This window comes from Scaptodrosophila lebanonensis, unplaced genomic scaffold (genome assembly GCF_003285725.1).
Source record: "Scaptodrosophila lebanonensis strain 11010-0011.00,11010-0021.00 unplaced genomic scaffold, SlebRS2 tig00000024-arrow-pilon, whole genome shotgun sequence".
Taxonomy (NCBI): domain Eukaryota; kingdom Metazoa; phylum Arthropoda; class Insecta; order Diptera; family Drosophilidae; genus Scaptodrosophila; species Scaptodrosophila lebanonensis.
The window spans coordinates 16,606,771-16,624,710 of NW_022060538.1; the positions used below are offsets into that span (position 1 = coordinate 16,606,771).

At 40.3% G+C, this 17,940-nt stretch overlaps 3 protein-coding genes across 3 annotated transcripts in view; 2 read left to right on the forward strand and 1 right to left on the reverse strand.

Moving 5' to 3' along the window:
• On the forward strand, positions 1-359 carry LOC115620376 (eclosion hormone). The gene is made up of 2 exons (XM_030513582.1): positions 1-109; positions 175-359. The coding sequence occupies exons 1-2, from the start codon at positions 1-3 to the stop codon at positions 357-359; spliced, it is 294 nt and encodes a 97-aa protein (XP_030369442.1).
• An 851-nt stretch (positions 360-1,210) lies between these two features.
• LOC115620383 (peroxidase) overlaps positions 1,211-17,940 on the reverse strand; it is a 39,166-nt gene continuing 22,436 nt past the window's right edge. The window contains exons 3-10 of the mRNA XM_030513591.1: positions 9,210-9,292; positions 8,154-8,244; positions 4,248-4,636; positions 4,012-4,185; positions 2,333-3,263; positions 1,488-1,766; positions 1,324-1,420; positions 1,211-1,258 (exon numbers count right to left, since the gene is read on the reverse strand). Of these exons, the coding sequence (XP_030369451.1) occupies positions 1,211-1,258; positions 1,324-1,420; positions 1,488-1,766; positions 2,333-3,263; positions 4,012-4,185; positions 4,248-4,636; positions 8,154-8,244; positions 9,210-9,292 (2,092 nt within the window). The remainder of the gene's footprint in view (positions 1,259-1,323; positions 1,421-1,487; positions 1,767-2,332; positions 3,264-4,011; positions 4,186-4,247; positions 4,637-8,153; positions 8,245-9,209; positions 9,293-17,940) is intronic.
• LOC115621382 lies at positions 9,495-12,210 on the forward strand. The gene is given in 5 exon segments (XM_030515011.1): positions 9,495-9,719; positions 10,695-10,886; positions 10,946-11,257; positions 11,322-11,451; positions 12,125-12,210. Coding segments are annotated over 5 exon segments (945 nt in total).

Sequence of the window (17,940 nt, forward strand, 5' to 3'; positions counted from 1 at the left end):
ATGGTTACGCTTAAGCCTTTCTTGATCCTTGCGCTTATACTGAATGCGTTGGGCTTTTTGCAGTTCGGCCACGCCTTGCCATCCATCGGACACTATGGCAAGCGATTTGGTGAGTTTGTCGAAAATTATTTACCTCGCTCCCAGACTCATGTCAGCTCTCTGTGCATAATGCAGACCCAATAGCCGGCATTGACTTCATACAGATATGTCTGAACAATTGTGCGCAGTGCAAGCAAATGCTGGGCGACTACTTCCAGGGCCAAAGTTGCGCCGAGTCCTGCCTAAAGTTCAAAGGTAAAGCGATACCCGACTGCCAAGACATCGCCTCCATAGCGCCGTTCCTCAATGCACTCGAGTAGCGGCGGCACAGAAGCTAATAATATCCAAAGCCGAAGATGGTATTGATGGCGTGTGTATGTGTGTGTATGTATTTTTATGGCCTGTGACTCAGGCACGTACTCGTATTTGGGTCAATGCGATGCTCGACACGATCTTGGCAGACGCCGACGAAGATGCAGACGATGACAATGATGATGATGACGACCACGACCACAACGACTGTGAAATTGCCTTTTGCGATATAATTTTAATGCCTCCATATGAGATAAGCTTTGGGTTTCCAGCAAACCCATTTATCGTTTTGCTAACCGACTTATCCGTAGTGCTTTATAGCCAAAAATGTTCCTATAATATTTATGCGCGTACTTTAAGAAATATATAGAATAAACATCAGCTTCGATATAACTTTGTATTTTTTTGTTTTTATTTTATTTAAAAAATAGTTGCATATACAAAACTTACTACAAAATATATTAAAACCTTTTTAGTTTCCATTTGTTGTTTTGTTTACGGCTTTTGTTTGTTTCATTTTTAACTTACGCGCTGTATTTTTGCTATTAAATAATAATATGTACACGAAATTTTAGAATGATGCATGAAAATGTAAAAATCGTTGGAAAACTGCGGTGAAAACTTTGTAGCAAAAATGGCAGTGTCAGAACTAATGACTGGCTTTTCGAGCTAACGAAGGCACTGTGGCAGAGTACGAGTAAGAGGGAAATAGACTAGTAAAAGAGACTATAGAGCAGTGGGGGAAAAGAGGAAAATGCAAAGCTTAAATATGTTTGTGTGCGGACGACGACTTCTTGTAGCTGAAACTCCAAAGAACACGAGTAGGTATGCGTACCAGTTAAGCAATACAAAATGGCAATTACTTTCTAAAGTTGAGCAGTGTGTCGGGAATTTCATTAATGTAGTTCTGCGAAAAGTAAATTAATTTGTAGTTACAGTTCAAGTATAGTGTATAGTGTGCCGAATACTTACGAAGGCCGACGAGTCCAAGCCATGGCCGCCGAAGTCCGCCCATTTGCTCAAATCAATGGAGGGTATTACGCCGCTCTTGCAAGGAACGCGTGGATTTCTAGAATCAAATAAAGGTATGGTTAGAATAGAGTGCTTATAGAGTATGTACCCATCAATCGACTTACATTTCGTGATCGGGCAGGACCATGGGATAGATTTGTACGGTATCGATCAAATCGGTATTGTCGCATATCAGACGCGATAATTTCGCCTTTCGTATCTCCTGCAGCTGCTCGGGTGTAAAGGACGATGGCTGATTGGGCAACTCATACCAGAAGCGGTCGCCGCGACGCAAGTAGCTCATCTGTGTGGCAATAACGCAAGCGAAAGTGGGTCCCAGCATGGATCCAGGCAACGACTTTTCCGAAACTCCGCCAGACCACAAATCAATATCGGCAGGATGTCTGTAAGAATTTATAAAATGAAAATGAATAATCCGGTGGGATAAAGATATTTAAATGACTTGCAATATGCGAACACATTGTTGAATCCTCCATATTATTCAGCTATTTATATATTTTCTAGATTGAAATCTTTAAGGAGTCTGATTAGGTTACTGTTAATAGCGATTGAAAAACAGCCCAAAGGAGGATCAAATGGTAAATGAGTGATGAGAATGTAGGAAAAATATATTTGCTATTCAAATACAGAAAAAATGTTAACTATCATTGCTATTTCTTTATTAGAAACCAGGAATTCCGATTTGTAACTTCAATTCATGTGGCTGAAGACACTAAATGAATTTAAAAAATCCTTTAAATCCTCCTTTAAATCGGTCCAGTAGTTTTGAAGCGTTTTCAATTCAAATAAACAAACAAACAATCAAATCTTTCCTATTTATAGTATTAGTATAGATACATTTTATAGCTAGGAAGGATCCACCAAACGTACTTAATTCTTCCTAATCTATTTAAAAACTTTTTACAAAAACTGTTATGAAATTCATAATAGTTTTACAATCTTTCCTTACTCGAATATACTGCCATATCGCAATACTGTCTCATTCGGCATAGAGCCATACATCTCATCCCATGTGTTTGAGGTTGGCAGGCCACAGAATTTACGGAACTCCATGTAGCCGGGTATGCCGAATTCGCGACCCCTCTGCATATTGAAGGAGACCAGGTCCATGCCAAAGCGCGCACCCTCCTTCTTGAACAAGTGATTGGTGACTTCCTGCGTGATTGAGTCGTCCATAGCCTGTGCGACCTGATTCATCAGACCCATAAAGTATTCATCTAGTACACCAGCGCGATACAGATCGTAGGGGCGACGAATCAAGTCAGACAAACGCTTCGAGGCAATGAACTTATGCGCCTTGGACCAGCGTTCCACGGCCGTGGGCAGCAGCGAGTGACCAAAACGGAATGCAGCGCCAGCAAAAGAGTCAATGATGCCAGGATTCACATTCGAGTCGTAGCCATCCCAATAGCCATCCTTTTGCAGCACCAAACCGAATTTCTCCATAACCTCCTTACCCAGCAGTATGGGCAGGAACTCGTTGAAGGTTACGTGTTGCACAATGGCGATGTTGATGCGACGTGCTTCCTGGAACAACGTCTCATCATCCCAGTGTTTGTTAATGTGTGCCAGGCCCGTGGCCAGTCGATTGTGCTCTCGTGCCAGCAACGTATGCATGCAGGTCAGCACCAACTGCTCGTTGACTCGAATTTCGCCGGCTTCGAAGCAGTACATGCTTTTGTTGGGGCGCGTGCAGCCCTCGTCCGGAATGTCCAACTTAAGCGGTAGCAGGTCCTTTAGGCCGTACTCCTGGAAAACTGGATTCATCCGCAACAATCCTCCATAGCCGGTACGCAGTTTGCGTGAGAAGCCTTCCTTTACACCGTACACAGTATTGGCATCAATAACTCCCGTCAGCGTGTTGAATTGTTGTCTCGAACCTGCAAGACGAGTGGGAGAAGTCTGTCAATTTTATTGTTATAGAATCGGAAATATAGTATAGTATATATAGTTTGCCTAGGTCTATTTTATATTCAGGATGGGGTTGCCAAAAATTAAATACAAGATATATCTGTTGGGGAGATCAATGGGGTGCGATTTTCTCAGCCTCCTCACCAACCTGACAGTTTTACTGTTATACAATCTGCAATATAGTACAGTATACTTGTAGTATCTCTATGTATTTACGGGTATGTGTGCCGTACAGAATTGCAACAAAGCAGCAAAAACAAAACCATGTACTGGAGAGATTGGCCATTTATGGCTATAATTTCATTTAATGTTGATTAGTGTGTCAGACTAAGTTTGGTTTTCGTAGCTCTTCATGCAGATGGCACAAACGCTTAACCCTTTATATCCCAACTGCTCGGATTTAAATAAGCTTAATTTTTGTGACACCAGTCTAAACCCTAAACTCATGAGTAGGCTAGATTGTAGAAGATAAAAATTTGAATTCAGACGAGAAAAATAAATTCAACAAACGTTCTTTTACTTGTATGTCAGCCTGTGATAAGGTCATTGGCTTCTTTGTCTAAGCTGGTGAGTTATGTGCTTAAGCTACTGATATTGTTTTTATCTCAAGACCATCTTCACGGGACATAGTCGTGGAATCAATCAGATGCAACTGAAACCGTCTGCGTCGCTCAGATTTCAGATGCTGGCGACTGACAACAGTTGGTGTTAACTCACCCAAGCGACAACCAGGCCGAGGCGATGGGAAACCACGCACGAAATCGATGCACTTGACATTAAAGAGGCGGTAGAAGTAATCGTCATCGGGCACCCGAATCTCATTGCAGTATGGATGCTTCAGATGCAAAGGCCGCTTGCAGCACTCCTCCGGATCGTTGCGGTTGACGGGGTCTTTAGGAAGATATCAGTATATTAGACAACAGTAGACACCAAAAAGGTCGTCCAATGCTTACCCAGTGGCGTGCCTGTCAACGTGAAATCGTGATCCATGAACTGACCCCAAGCGATGACCATAACAGTGCCGGCATGATCGTGATAGCCGTCGTCGGGATGCATGGTGCGTGAGACGACACGTGAGAAGGGCAAGTCGCGACCGGTAACAGAAATGCGAGGCGCATTAATTCCATCGGCATAGAGTGGTCCAATCAGGCGCTGGAAAGGTGAGTTCGCCGCACCCCACGTCGGATGCTCAATGTTGTTGCATAGACCGTCAAAGCGGCGGTACTTGCCCGGCCGGCACTCGACGCCCGCAAAGAAGGGCGGACATATCTCTCGTATCAAAGTCTTTGAGGTGTCAATGGTGGGCAGACCCTTTTCGATTTCCTCATACGACAGCCCATATCTGTAAAAAGAGAACAAGCATGAGCATGTTTTAAGTCACATTCGTGTATATTCAAGTATTGACCAAAACCAGTCTTGTCTGAGGCATTGCGATTAGACACGCTCACAACCAGCGGATATCGCTCAACTTGGCGTTTTCCTGTCTGTCAACGTCTCAATTCTTACTTAAATGATATTTTCTCATTTTAAGAAATTACCAACTGCACGAATTAGTCCAAGCGATTAGATCTGTGTGAGTGTGTGACGTGTTGCCAACATGTGCGGGCCGAGCAATAGCGTGTTGCCATTTTCTTGGCCGGGCCGGAGCTACCTTTCCTTTTCCATTTTCGCTGCTTGCAACGATAAGTTTTTGTGTTTATGGTTATGCAGCTGCCTTCAAGCCAGAAAATATTGCCACTGTGCTGTGGGCTACGTCATAAATTTAAGTTGGCACTTCCTCAAGTGCACAAGGGAAAGGAAAAGGGCGACGAAAAGTGCTTTGACTTGGGCGCAACAATTGCGAGAGCCGTGAAGATGGTGCGATAGTGCACAAAAAACTCGTGGCTTTCGACTAAAAAACTTCACAGTCAATTGAGCTAATGTGAAAGAGGTCACGTGACTGGGGCTTGTGTCAGCCAGAGGCAACAATATGGGAGGCATGACTGTTATTGATCTACTATTTATATACTATTGACCACATGCTAAGCCATGGTACATTGAACATTACCTCCAGCTTCATATTTTCTGTTAAATAAAATGAGAGAAGGAAAAATAGGTCTTCAAGAAAATCAAGAATACACACAACTGGGTGCACATTTAAAGTTTGTTGGTGAAAGGCTGACATGCATTTTTATTATTTTTGGTTTCCTTGGGAGCGTCTACTCCAACTATTTACAATATATGTATACATACAAGTATGTAATAAAAAGCATTTCTACAGATTATCAGAATTTTATTTTTGCAACTTCTAATACTTTCATTTAATTTCATTTTTTCAATTAGGAGTTCATGAAAATGCCAAGTTGATATTTGTTGGTGAAAGGCTGACATGCATTTTTAATAATTTTGGTTTTCTTGGATGTGTCTTCTTAAACTACAAGTATGTACAATATGTACGAGTTTGTCTAACAACAAAAATTATTGGATATCAGAATTTAAAATTTAAATATGTCTAGTATTTTTGAACACCATTTCTTTTTTTGAACGTTAATTTTCAATGAACCAACAAGCTGCCTTCATCCAGGTGCATTACCACCTAAATCTAATTTATTAATACTTTATACTAAGCTTAAACCTTTTAGCGAAGCTGCAGAAAAGCAGACATGACGGGTAATTCAAGAAATGAAGTCCATAAGCAATAAGTTTTTTTTAATTATTTCGAAGTACGTGTTTGCTGGTCATAGTACTCGTATGACACTATTGTGAGGTAATACATGCAATTGTTACCAAATGGTTCTCAATTCCATACCGATTTGAAATGTCATTGCTTAAGTATTTTTGTTATTTCCAACCCAAAGCCTGATAGAGGTTAATACTCAAATGCAATTTTGAACCCGCTCTGAGAAAAATAATGAAACAGAGATAAATATGCCATCAATCTAAATATGTGCAATTAACTAACTTGACAAATAGGCAATATTGATTTGAGGATGGCCGGATTGCAAAAATGTCTTCAATGAGCTGGAAGTTTTTTTGTTGTAATGATATTTGCTTCGTTTTATAATGGCTCTATTAGCTTATAAGATTTTATTTTAGCATTTCTAATTTATCAACTATGTATGTACTTATCAACTCATGTTATCATGAAACAAAAAACAAAGTCGGCGTCTCAGCTAATTATCCAAACATTTGATTTTAATTTAAAATACTTCCGAAATATTAAACAAAGTTAATTGAAACGTTGTGTTTTCTCTTGTCTTCTAATGCATTACGATTGCCAGTTTTTCGTGAAATATTGCATTTTGTATTTGTTTTAAGACTATCATTTAAATTTATAATATCAAACATTAAATTAATCATTACGTTTTAATCTAAAAACTATTCAGAAGAAATTTGAAAACATTTCATATTAAATGTTCATAAAAGTATGATGGTATATACCTAGTTGTCGGTGTGTAAGATTTCAGAAATACTTATAGCAAAGAAAGGCAGACCAAAGATGGGTAATTTAATGTAAAAGTTAAGAAACAAATAACAAACATTCTGGTGTTGAACAAATCTAAGTGTGGCATTTAAATTTGTACCTGTGGCTTTTTCAGGCAATTCATGAGACTTTTATCTGGAAATTTGCTTAAATTTGTGAGTCGCTACATATTTAAGAAACCCCTCTAACTGACCTACCGGTACATATTTATGTGTGTGATATTCAAAACCCGTTCACTGTTTTACAGAATGCCATAAAAGAAACTCAAATTTGCATGGCATAAAACTTTAACAACTATAATTATCATTCGTAAAGACGGTCGCAATTCAGCGATTATACAACTGTAATCGAGGCCCGCGCAGCTCTCGGCCGGCAGCTGTTTCCAAGGCTTGCATTAGATGAGCAGACGCAGAAGTGTGCCGCAAGTGAAAGTCGTGCAGAGGATGGTAAGCTTTTAAGCACAGGCTGGCCAAGTGACTCGACAACCCGCTTACCCACATTTTGATTCAACCACCCTGGGCAGCCCCCCTCCTTGCGGATCAGTCGCATCAGTTGCAACAAACCACCCAGTTGGCCAACCACACTGCACTGCACGCAACCACAAGAAACTGGAAATGTTGTGTGGCTGAGCAGCATCCTCGGCAACAAGTTGCATCTTTTTAGCGGCGCTGTTGCCAATGTTGGCAATGTTGTTGCTGCCGTTGCTGCCGTTGCTGCTGCTGTTGTTGTTTTGGTTGCTATTTTTTGTTGCTGCTATTGAAGGGGGCAGGAACGCGTCACGCGCACTCTCACTGACTGTCTGAGCGGCGATTGCATAATGCATTTGTTTACATTTTGCACTGCGAGCTCAACAAATATTGTGGCTCTGCATTTGACTGCTTAACATCGGATGGCTTCACCAAAAATGCCGTCTTGCCAGTTTGCAAGAAGCGCCAACAACAATTCCAGCTCTCCGAACAGCAGTCCCTCCACCTTCCCTCCACCTTCCCACCAGCACCACCACCAGCACCACCACCTGCTCCACCGCCTGTCATGTCAAAGTGATTTCGACTGCTAGACATCACTCACAGCCAGCGGCAAATTTTGCGTTGCAATTAGCATTTGCATGTGCCAAACTTTCAAATCCATACATAGATACAGCTACAGATACAGATACATGCACTCTTTCTATACCAAAAACTGACACATAGAACCTTGAAGGCACAATCTACTGCATCTCATATGCACTCGTACCGCTACATACTCGTACATACTCGTAAGTAGTAATGGCTGCAGGCGTCTGGCACGACTTCAGCGCCATGTCATGCGTTATTTGGCAATTCGATTTTTTGAGCGGTGGGCGTGCCTTGGCAACTTTCAAATGCGTTTAACATAAATTTCGGCAACGTTTACTTACGTCCGCGCCAGCTGAATGGATATGTCGAGCAATAGTTCGCCAACGGTGGCCAGCTCCTCAGGCTTCCAGTCCGACTTTGGTTGGGCCACATCTGCAAACAATACAACATCAATATAGACATGCGGAGACAATTCTTAACTACGAAATGTCGCTGATGAAATTATACAAATTATCATCGACATTAAAGAAAATTTATTTACTTGAAGCCCAATATTGTGTTTCAGGTGAAATCTTTTTAGGTGCATAAGAATATATTTAATTCTGAATATGTTAAAAAGACGGACTGGATTGACTGACAAAGAAGTCGGTAAGAACCTGTACAGCCTATTTGTACCTTCATCTTCACCACCATCTTTTAACAGCCAATAAACTATATTACAATTTTTACTCTCCACCCTTAAAAAAATATAAATACAGAAAACGACACAGAACTCCTCCTTGCTAGTTGAATGTGCTGTGATTCCTCTAACTAAAAATATATACTACTATTTTGTAGATGTGCTTGAACAATAGGTTCAGCTCTTTTTTTTTTGTTTTATATTTTAAACATTTATAGTATAGTATAGTATTAGTATAGGTAGGGCAAGGAACAGTTGGCGAATAAATTTGTTTGTTTTCTCAGTATCGCAGTTCTTACTTGTGCCCATAATTATATTTATTTTGTATTTAATTTAAAGATTACTTTAAAACCTGTTGTCTACATGGTTGAAGACCTGTAAAAGCAACGAACATTTCAAGAATAAGAAAAGTTGTTAGGATGTTCAGAGAGGTAGATTGACGAAGTTTAGGACGCATAGAAACTTTATGCAGTGTTCAATCAAAACCTTAGTAGATATTATACTTATTTTTAATTGGGAAATATACTGGAACGCACTTTATATTTCTCTAAAAAGCATTACTGCTGGTATTTTTAAAGTAAGCATATTCAACTAAGTTTATCATAGATTCAGATATTTACGATTTCATATTGTCTACATTTCTTCGACAAACCTGCACTCTTTATTTATTTTTTATTATTTAGTAGCCAGCTCCCAACTCAACGAAAAAAAGACTTACGTATACGCTTGCGAGCATCCAAATAGGCCGCATTGATGGCATCATAGGTAATGCAAGTGCTGGAGCCGCTGTTGTAGGGGTTTCTGCAAACAGATGGAAACAAAGAAGTGTTGAAAGAGTGTAATAGAAATTGGCAATAACAAGCAATTTGTCGCTTATCACATGCGTCCCACGCAACAGCCTGCGCACATAAGGATAATCAAATTATTGCCAGGCGAACGCTTAAGGCGCCACAGCAGCCCGAGCAGCTCGAGCCAAAGCTTGTCCTGAACCAGGGCACAGTTAATGGAAGAACGTTGAGCTGGAAACATGGAAGAGGCACGCAGCAGGCTAACCAAAATATTGAAAGGTCAGAAAATAAGCTGCATGGATAAGGCACGTGAATTGGTGGCTAAAAACTGCAGCAGTTGGCAGAAAATGCAAAAGTTTGCAAAATGGATCAAAGTCCTATTGCTAGCCATTGCCGTTCTATATGCACTATATTTTTACTACGAGGAGCTCCAAAGTCAAGTGAGTTTAAACAAAATTTCTATAACTACAAATGAGAATAAAATGTAAAATGACAAAATAATATTTTGAAGCCAATAAAATATTACATCAGTGAGTATTTAATTCAACTTTGTATCTTAAGCCAAAAAGGTACATTGATTCTGATTTAAAGAATACATTGAAATATAATCATATTCGCAATGATTTTCGGTAAAATATTGATTTTTAGTTCGACCTCGAAATTGTATACTCTAAACATGTCTTAGTTTAGTCAATTTGCTGAAACCGATTTCAGACTTTTAGAAATTAAACAATAACAAATATTCACTGGCATAATTTTTGTAATCCATAATTTGTAACAAGATGCTTACTATTTGCACAAAAAAAGTGCTTATCCAAATTATTATAATTTTAAATACAAAGTACAGCAATGGTAAAGTAGGAGCTAAACAAAATCTTTTGCCGTTATGTTTTATTTCAATAACACACATGGAAGAATATTATATGATCAGTCATCACGTTCCCCGCACTCTTGTTTTCCACAAGCTCAGAGCTATCGCTTTGAAACTTAAAAACGAAGAAATTTTTTAAGATACCGATAATACATGAGAGAAGCTGTATGATTCATAAAGGGATTTTTTCGAAAATATATATTTGTTTATTTATAAAGGTATTGGAAACAATTGTGTTGCATTATTCTTGTGTCCCAAATGGTGAACATAGGAAACTCAATGTAAAATAAGTAAAAAAGCTTTCTTCTAAATAAATTCTATGAACGGGTACCGGAATATAAAACGCGATCTTCACCATTTAAAAATGTTGATGGACATTATGAGACATAAAACCAATATTTTTCGAGTAAGGTTTCGATTTTATCCAATCCGACTGTAATTAAAAATAAAAATAGCATTTGCTTAGTTAGTTTTTTTTAGTTACTTTTATTCTTAAAACATTCAGACGGGCGAGAGCTAAATAATCCAATTCATTTTTTCCAAGCGCTGTGCTCTGACCCTGCCACGCCCCCTGCGTTATGCAATGCGCCCGCCGGAGCGTTGCGACTTCTGCGCAAAGATCAACGAAGTGCCACGCCTTCGAGACATTAGTCCCGCCGACTTCGAGGCCAAGTATGCGTACAGTGGCGCGCCCATCATTGTCAGCGATGCTACACAAAATTGGACAGCTCCGACAGTAAGTCCGCACCGGTGGTCGTATAACTCATTGGACTCATTCTTGTGCCTTTGTGGCAGCTTTTCAACTACTGGTATTTTCGCAATGTGTATCACAAAGCTAAGCACAAGGAGCGGATACGTGACTGTCAGTTTCTGCCATATAAAACGGGGTTCCGCGACATTTACGAGGCACTGGACATGTCTGTGGAGCGAGTCGAGTTAAAGGAGGGCTCGTCGCCCTGGTACTTTGGCTGGAGCAACTGTCATGCCGAAACGGCTGAGGAGTTTCGGCGCCACTATGGCAGACCCTACTTCCTGCCTGAGAGCTCTGAAAACAATGCAGTGGATTGGTTCTTCATTGGCACTGCCGGACTGGGTGCTCAAATGCATGTGAGTAGGGACAGAATGGGAGCTGCATGTGTCGACTGATGTCAGCTTATCAATATAATCGTAGATTGACAATGTTCGGTTGCCATCATGGCAAGCCCAGCTAGCGGGCAGTAAACGCTGGCTCTTGGTACCACCCCCAGAATGCTACTTTCGTTGCAGGAGACTTGATGTTGTTGTACAACAGGGCGATATCAGTAAGTAGAAGCACATTAATGATAATCAATTAAGAACCTATTAAACTGTTAAATGGCCTATATTTAAAAGGGATTATCAAGTTTCTAATCATCAAGTCGCAAAAAAGGGTTCCAAAATATTGCTTTATAGTTATAATTAAAATTAATAAACTACAAATTTTTGTAGTAGTGGTTGAAGTATATTGGAAACACCATATACGGTGTATTTATTGTATTCATCTACAATATGATCGGTTTGATGTATTTAGAAATTTTATATATCTAAGACATTTATGGAAATATGAATTGATTTATACGTTACTCTTGTTGTTTTTAAAGTTTTATTCAATTTTATTTTAAGCCTGTTTACTCAGTACCCAAAGAAACTTCCAACGCTATGTATAAAAAAGAAGATTAATAAAATTGAGAAAAAGATAAGCACGTGTTGCCTAGAAATTAGGAGAGTCTACATAAAAGTTAGGTCAATTGGGATTCAATCGTTTCCGAAATCCAGGAGTTCATCTATGTTGGTCATCATGTGATCAATCAAATATACTTTATCGGGTGGGAGATGCTTTCTTTTTTCTATTAGCGTACTATATGTACGCTTTCACAGTTCTAATATTGCTTTATACTTACAGTATTTGATAATTTAGTTGATCCTACTACTCTCATCTTAAAAATCTTCTTTCAGTTGTCTTGGACACAAACAAGTGGTATCATCAAACATTTGTGCAGCCTGGCGTCGTGAGTCTGACGATTGGCGCGGAATATGACTAATCAGAGCTATAGCTATCTGAAAAGTTGGCGAATCTACAACAGGAAATCGCTGACTGCTGCATTAGGCAGGCTGCGACTTTAATTTAACATTGCATTTTGTAGCCGGTTGTTTAATTAAAAAAAGCCCAAAGCACTCAAATGTTTGTTGTTGTTTTGATGCAGCTGGGGGGGGGCTAGGAAGGAAAAAATGGTGTCTCCCAAAAAAGGGGGGCGTACTTAGCTGACACGCAACTGCAACTTCCTCAAATGGCTTGGCGTTTTGGCGTGGCATGTAAACGGGTGTCAGGCGACAACGACGCATGTTAACAATGCGTAAGTATTAAGTAATTACAACAAAACAAGAGCAGCAGTAATTACAACAACAACAGCAGCAGCAGCTGCTGCAACACGTTGCCAAGCACGCAACGCCAACGACAATATGTGAGCGACATTTTTCACGAACTTGCGCGTTGCGATTTCAATTTTTCTATTTATTTAATACATTTTTCGCTCGTCGGTATTTGTTTTGTTGGAAAATTTGTCAAATGCAAAATTGCGGAGCATATTGCCCGCATTTGGCATTCGAGGCATTAACTGGTCTGCCGATTTATATCGCTTTATTTATTGCGTGTGGAAAGTTCAATGTGCGCATAGCTGCTGCGTGGACCCGATTCAACGTCGCCTTCGACTATATTTTGAGGCAGGGACTCGAGTCAAGTTCAACTAGAAAGTGGCTCGACAGACGTTTGCATGCGGCACGCACTGCCGGCAATGGCTATGGCATCGACAGCGACGACAACAACGACTTGTTATCCTGATTGCCGCGCCAAGTACTTGTGTTGTGGGTAAGTAAAAAATAATGTTATGAAGTTGCATCGAAATCGATACATGCGTGGCACAAGTGCCCAACGCCAACACTTCCTGAAGCTGCTGCTCTTACTGCTGCTGTTACTGTTACTGGTACTGTTACTGCCGTTGCTACTGCTGGCAGAAAAGTGAAACTGTATTAAGTTGCTGCATGGCGTATGCGCAATATTTCAACTTTGTGTGTGAATAATTGCAAAAGCGTGTCGTAAATTCAGACAAGTATTCAAATAACACTTATCTATGCGTATATGAAATTGTCTGCCCCATGGCATAAGCGATTGTACACTCAGAAAAATTCAAGTAATACTTTTTACATTTTTAGTGTAATGGTTGGGATAGTACAAAATAATAAGCTTCGAGGAACAACATGTTTTCTTTAACAAAGAAAATACAATATTTTAACTCTTCCAATATCTCTTTATAAACTTTTAAGCAAAACGGCATAAAGCTTTGTTTAATGTTTCCCTGAGTGTAGACTGCGGACAGCGAAGTCAAAGCTGCCGCTCCCCTGGCTACTTCGCTACGCACAAGTCAAAATTCCAGTTGAAAGTAAAACTGCAAACCTGTATTTATCTTTTAAGTAGGCTGGAGTTGATTTATTTTTACATTCAAATTTGTTGGCCACAAAGTTCAATAGCCAAATATTTGCGAAGTTGCTCACGATTCTTTTATTGCTGCTGCACTTGGGTCAGTCCACCACTACTGCTGGCATTCTGCCATTCTGGCGGCCACAGAAATTACTTAAACTTTTGGTGACCCCCACCAAAATTTGTATGCCACATTTTTTCAATGGCTGCTGGCGGCTGCCGGCTTGCGGCCGGCTGCTTGGATGGCGTGTGACATTTGAAAATTTATCTGACAGATATGCAACTGCCTTTGCCGAAGTTCAGGCATTGTGTCTGGCAACAATGTTTCAAAGTCACTTTTCGAAATCATTTCAAAACAAAAGTTTGCCATCAATAGCAAAAGGCAATCGGAGCTGCCAGCTTTCCGTTGGCAGTTGGTTGCTCAGGTGTCTTTTTTTTCACGCTGCATGTGTTGTAATGCTATTTGTTTGCCTTTTTGTAAATGCACTTGTTATTGCTGTTGTTGTTGTTGTGGTTGTCGCTGCTGATGTGGCTTTTTGTGTGTGGTTAGCATTGCTTGCAGTATTTATGCCATACACAACGTTTTTATAAAAATAAATCGAAAAAGTTAGTCATGTGACGAGTCGTGGTAGTTATTGTTGTTGTTGTTGCTATTGCTGTTTATGTTGTTTTGGCTGTTTTTGTCGTCTGCACCTCAAGTTGACGTTGACTCCATCAAGCCGCATCACATGACGCCGCCAGCCGCCAGCCGGCAACCACCAAACGTCACCAACCTCCGTTAATCGCCGAGGCCAGAATCCACATGCTGATTGCTGCTAACGAGCCGCGCGTCAACGTGCCACACATTGTGGCAAGCAGCAAGTGAAGCGTTAAATTTAGACATCGTGCCTTTGTTTAATGCACTTCTTATAATATGAATTAAATCTTTATTAGGCAGCACACACAAAAGGCGGCCAGCGCTGTCAAGCAGTCGTTGAAACACATGTTTTGATTCCATTCAATGCCTTCAGCAGTTGGCGATGATAAAAGATCGTCATGTGTGACCCATTAAACGATTCTGACACCGATGCCTATAAAAGCCGCACCCGGAACCTATTGCGCCCACACCCACTATCCCAGTCGCGTCGCCAACATGAAGTCTCTCACTGTTCTGCTCATTGTTGTCCTCGCCTTCTGCGCCATTAGCGAAGCCAATCGTGCTCCTCGCTGCCGAAGGGCTTGCAATAGAGCGTACATACCAGTCTGTGGCGAATTAATTCGGGGCAAAGCAATTCGATGCACGTTCTCTAACAAATGCATCCTGGAAGTTACAGCTTGTGTAAACAGACAAGGTATATATAGCGAGAAATCATTGCTGTAGATCACTGATATAAACCTTTTAATTACTTGCAGATTGGCGAATAGTCCGTGAGGAGGCATGTAAGAATCCTTCCCCCCGCTGCTCAGAACTATTACGCCTTTAGAAATGAGGAAATGCTTTCACAAATGCTGCCTTTTTATGTATGTGTACTTCTTATATATTAATTATTCCACACAAAAATGCAAAAATAAAATCTATATAATTATAATCCATACCTTATTTATCCTGGTATGACAAAACTATAGTAATTCAATTGGTGTAATATAGGCTGTGGTTATTTAAGTATATGTATCAAGAGCTTTATCCGCTGCTTTGTGAGTTCCGCTCGCTTCAAGTTTCTCAAACAAGACACTATTTGCTGCGATTGGGCGAAATGGATAAGAAATCATTTTCCGACAGCCTGTGTAGCAGTGTTGGATGATTTCCGTTTCACTTTAGCCAGGAAAAACGGTTTTTATTTAGCGCATTTTTCGCTTACTTTAGCACATTTTTATTAGCGATTGCGCCAGAAAATATAATGGGTTTTCCAATAGAAATATCAGAAATATTAAAAACTCAGCTGATCACTGACCTGCTGGCTGTGAGATTGACGATTTCCTAACGGGAACCCATTAGTGAAAATTAGAGTGAAACCGCAACAGGACAGGAAAACAAATGTACCAATATGTATCATAAATAAATGTAAGTTTTTCGTTTTGGGTATGGAAAGATAAGTTTTGACTGGGGACTTTTATACCCCAACTCCCATGGCTTTGTGAAAAACAACATGTAAAAGAATAGTGTCCGACCTAACATTACCACACGAAGCAAGGTGTGGTATTCAATAGATATAATTATTTAGATTACAATTATTTTTTTTTTTCTAACAAAAAGAACAGCATCTCTCCCAGTAAAATTGCTTGAATATCCCCATTCGATAAATAAATTTTCATTCACATTCTTAAAATTACATTTTAAATACTCCCATTTTTTAAGGGGCCATTGGCCCCCCTACAAAAATGTTGCCATATAAAGTCGACCACACGTTCATTATTATGACGCACTATTTCGCCGTAAAATGGTTCTGAGTTTGATTTGTTGAAGTTTTTTCATTGATCATATGCATAACCAAATTTTAATTTTTTGGTCCCCCCTTTGGTAAAAGCTGCCTACGCCGTTGTTTTCTTAGGTCTGAGAAAGGATGATTTTATTTATTCTTTGGAATTTTCCCCCTGTCCACAAGCTACATAAACCAAACTTTGCACACTCAATCTATTGAATAGATTATATATTCGCTGAAAAGGGAAGGGCTCAGTAGGAGTAAAGTAAAAGACAATAGTCGCGGACCGCCGTGCGTCTGTTCGCTTTAGAGTTTTATTGGAGACTGACACTTTTGCTATACATATTCTTTATGCTTACATTCGTATGCAACAGTGACAGATAACTTGTAGATAACATAAGATTATTATCTGCTTATATTAACATGCGTGCATTGGTACTTATGTTTGTATTGATTTTCAACACCCTTCCTCAATGCAAACATGTTTTACAAAAATTTTCAAATCAAATTTAACAGCTTTGTAAAATGAACATGCTTCGCTTTAGGGAGATTTTTCGTTAAAATATCAGCTATCATTTCATTGGTTGATGTATACTGTAAAACAATTTGTTCTTCGTTTACAACCTGTCTTGCAAAATGATATCTAATATCAATATGCTTTGTTCTTTCATGGTGTACAGGATTCTTAGCTAATTGTTGAGCACTTAAATTATCGCCATGAAGAATAGTTGGAGTACTCGAGTCACCGCAGCCAATCTCCACTATAAGACGCCGTAGGTATATGGCCTCCTTACACGCAGTTGAAAGAGCCATATACTCCGCCTCCGTGCTGCTAAGTGCCACGCTGCGTTGCTTTTCAGATCGCCAGGATATGGGTCCTCCAGCCAAGTAGTATACATAGCCAGTATACGACTTGCGATCGATGCGGTCGCCACCCCAGTCTGCATCCACATAGCCGGTAAGGGGTTGTCCACACTCTTTGTAGTGCAACTTCAGGTCCACAGTTGACGCCAGGTATCGAAGCACATGTTTTACACCCACTAGGTGCTCTGCATGCGGATCTTGATTCCGTTGAGCTAACTTGGCAACGGAATGCAATATGTCTGGCCTTGTTGTAAGCGCCAGCCACATTAACTCGCCAATTGAAGACTGGTAGGATGCAATGTCAACCTTTTGACAATGCCCGCTGGTACATATCACTTGGAAACCAGCATCCAGTGGGGTCGCTGTAGGTCTACAGGTCTCGCATCCATGTTCACGCAATATGTCTTTGATGTATTGCGAATTGCTTAGCGAAATTTCGCCAAGCTCACCGTCGCGCTGCACTTCCATGCCAAGGAACAAATGCAGCTCTCCCTTGTCAACACATTCAAACGATGTTGTAATGGCTGACTTGATGTTGGCCAAGTCCTCTTTTGATCGGCATGCTATAATTATATCATCAACATAAACAAGGATTAATGATAAGTCACCTCTTCCGTTCCTTTTGTAAAGACACGGTTCATTTTCACATGCTACAAAATCTATGCCTTGTAGTACACAATCGAGCTTGGAGTTCCACTCGCGCCCCGACTGCTTCAATCCATATATTGCCTTTTTAAGCAATAAAGCCTTACTTGGATTATTGGGATCTGTGTATCCCTGTGGCTGCTTCATATAAACAGTTTCATGCAGGTCGCTATTCAAATAGGCGGTACACACATCTATCTGGTGAAGGTACAGCTTCAATTCCGCTGCTAACGCCAAAATAAACCGCACGGTTTCCAATCTGCAAACGGGTGAGAACGTCTCTACATAGTTCACGCCATACTTCTGGGAGCACCCTTTAGCAACGAGTCGTGCCTTGAAACGTTCGACTTTTCCATCAGAGTCACGTTTCAGGCTGTATACCCACTTGC

What these genes read in the sequence shown, in the direction of transcription:
- LOC115620376 (XM_030513582.1), top strand. Translation starts at nt 1, where the DNA reads ATGGTTACGCTTAAGCCTTTCTTGATCCTTGCGCTTATACTGAATGCG. An exon ending in ACACTATGGCAAGCGATTTG is followed by an intron (nt 110 to 174) that starts GTGAGTTTGTCG and finishes TGCATAATGCAG; the next exon opens with ACCCAATAGCCGGCATTGAC.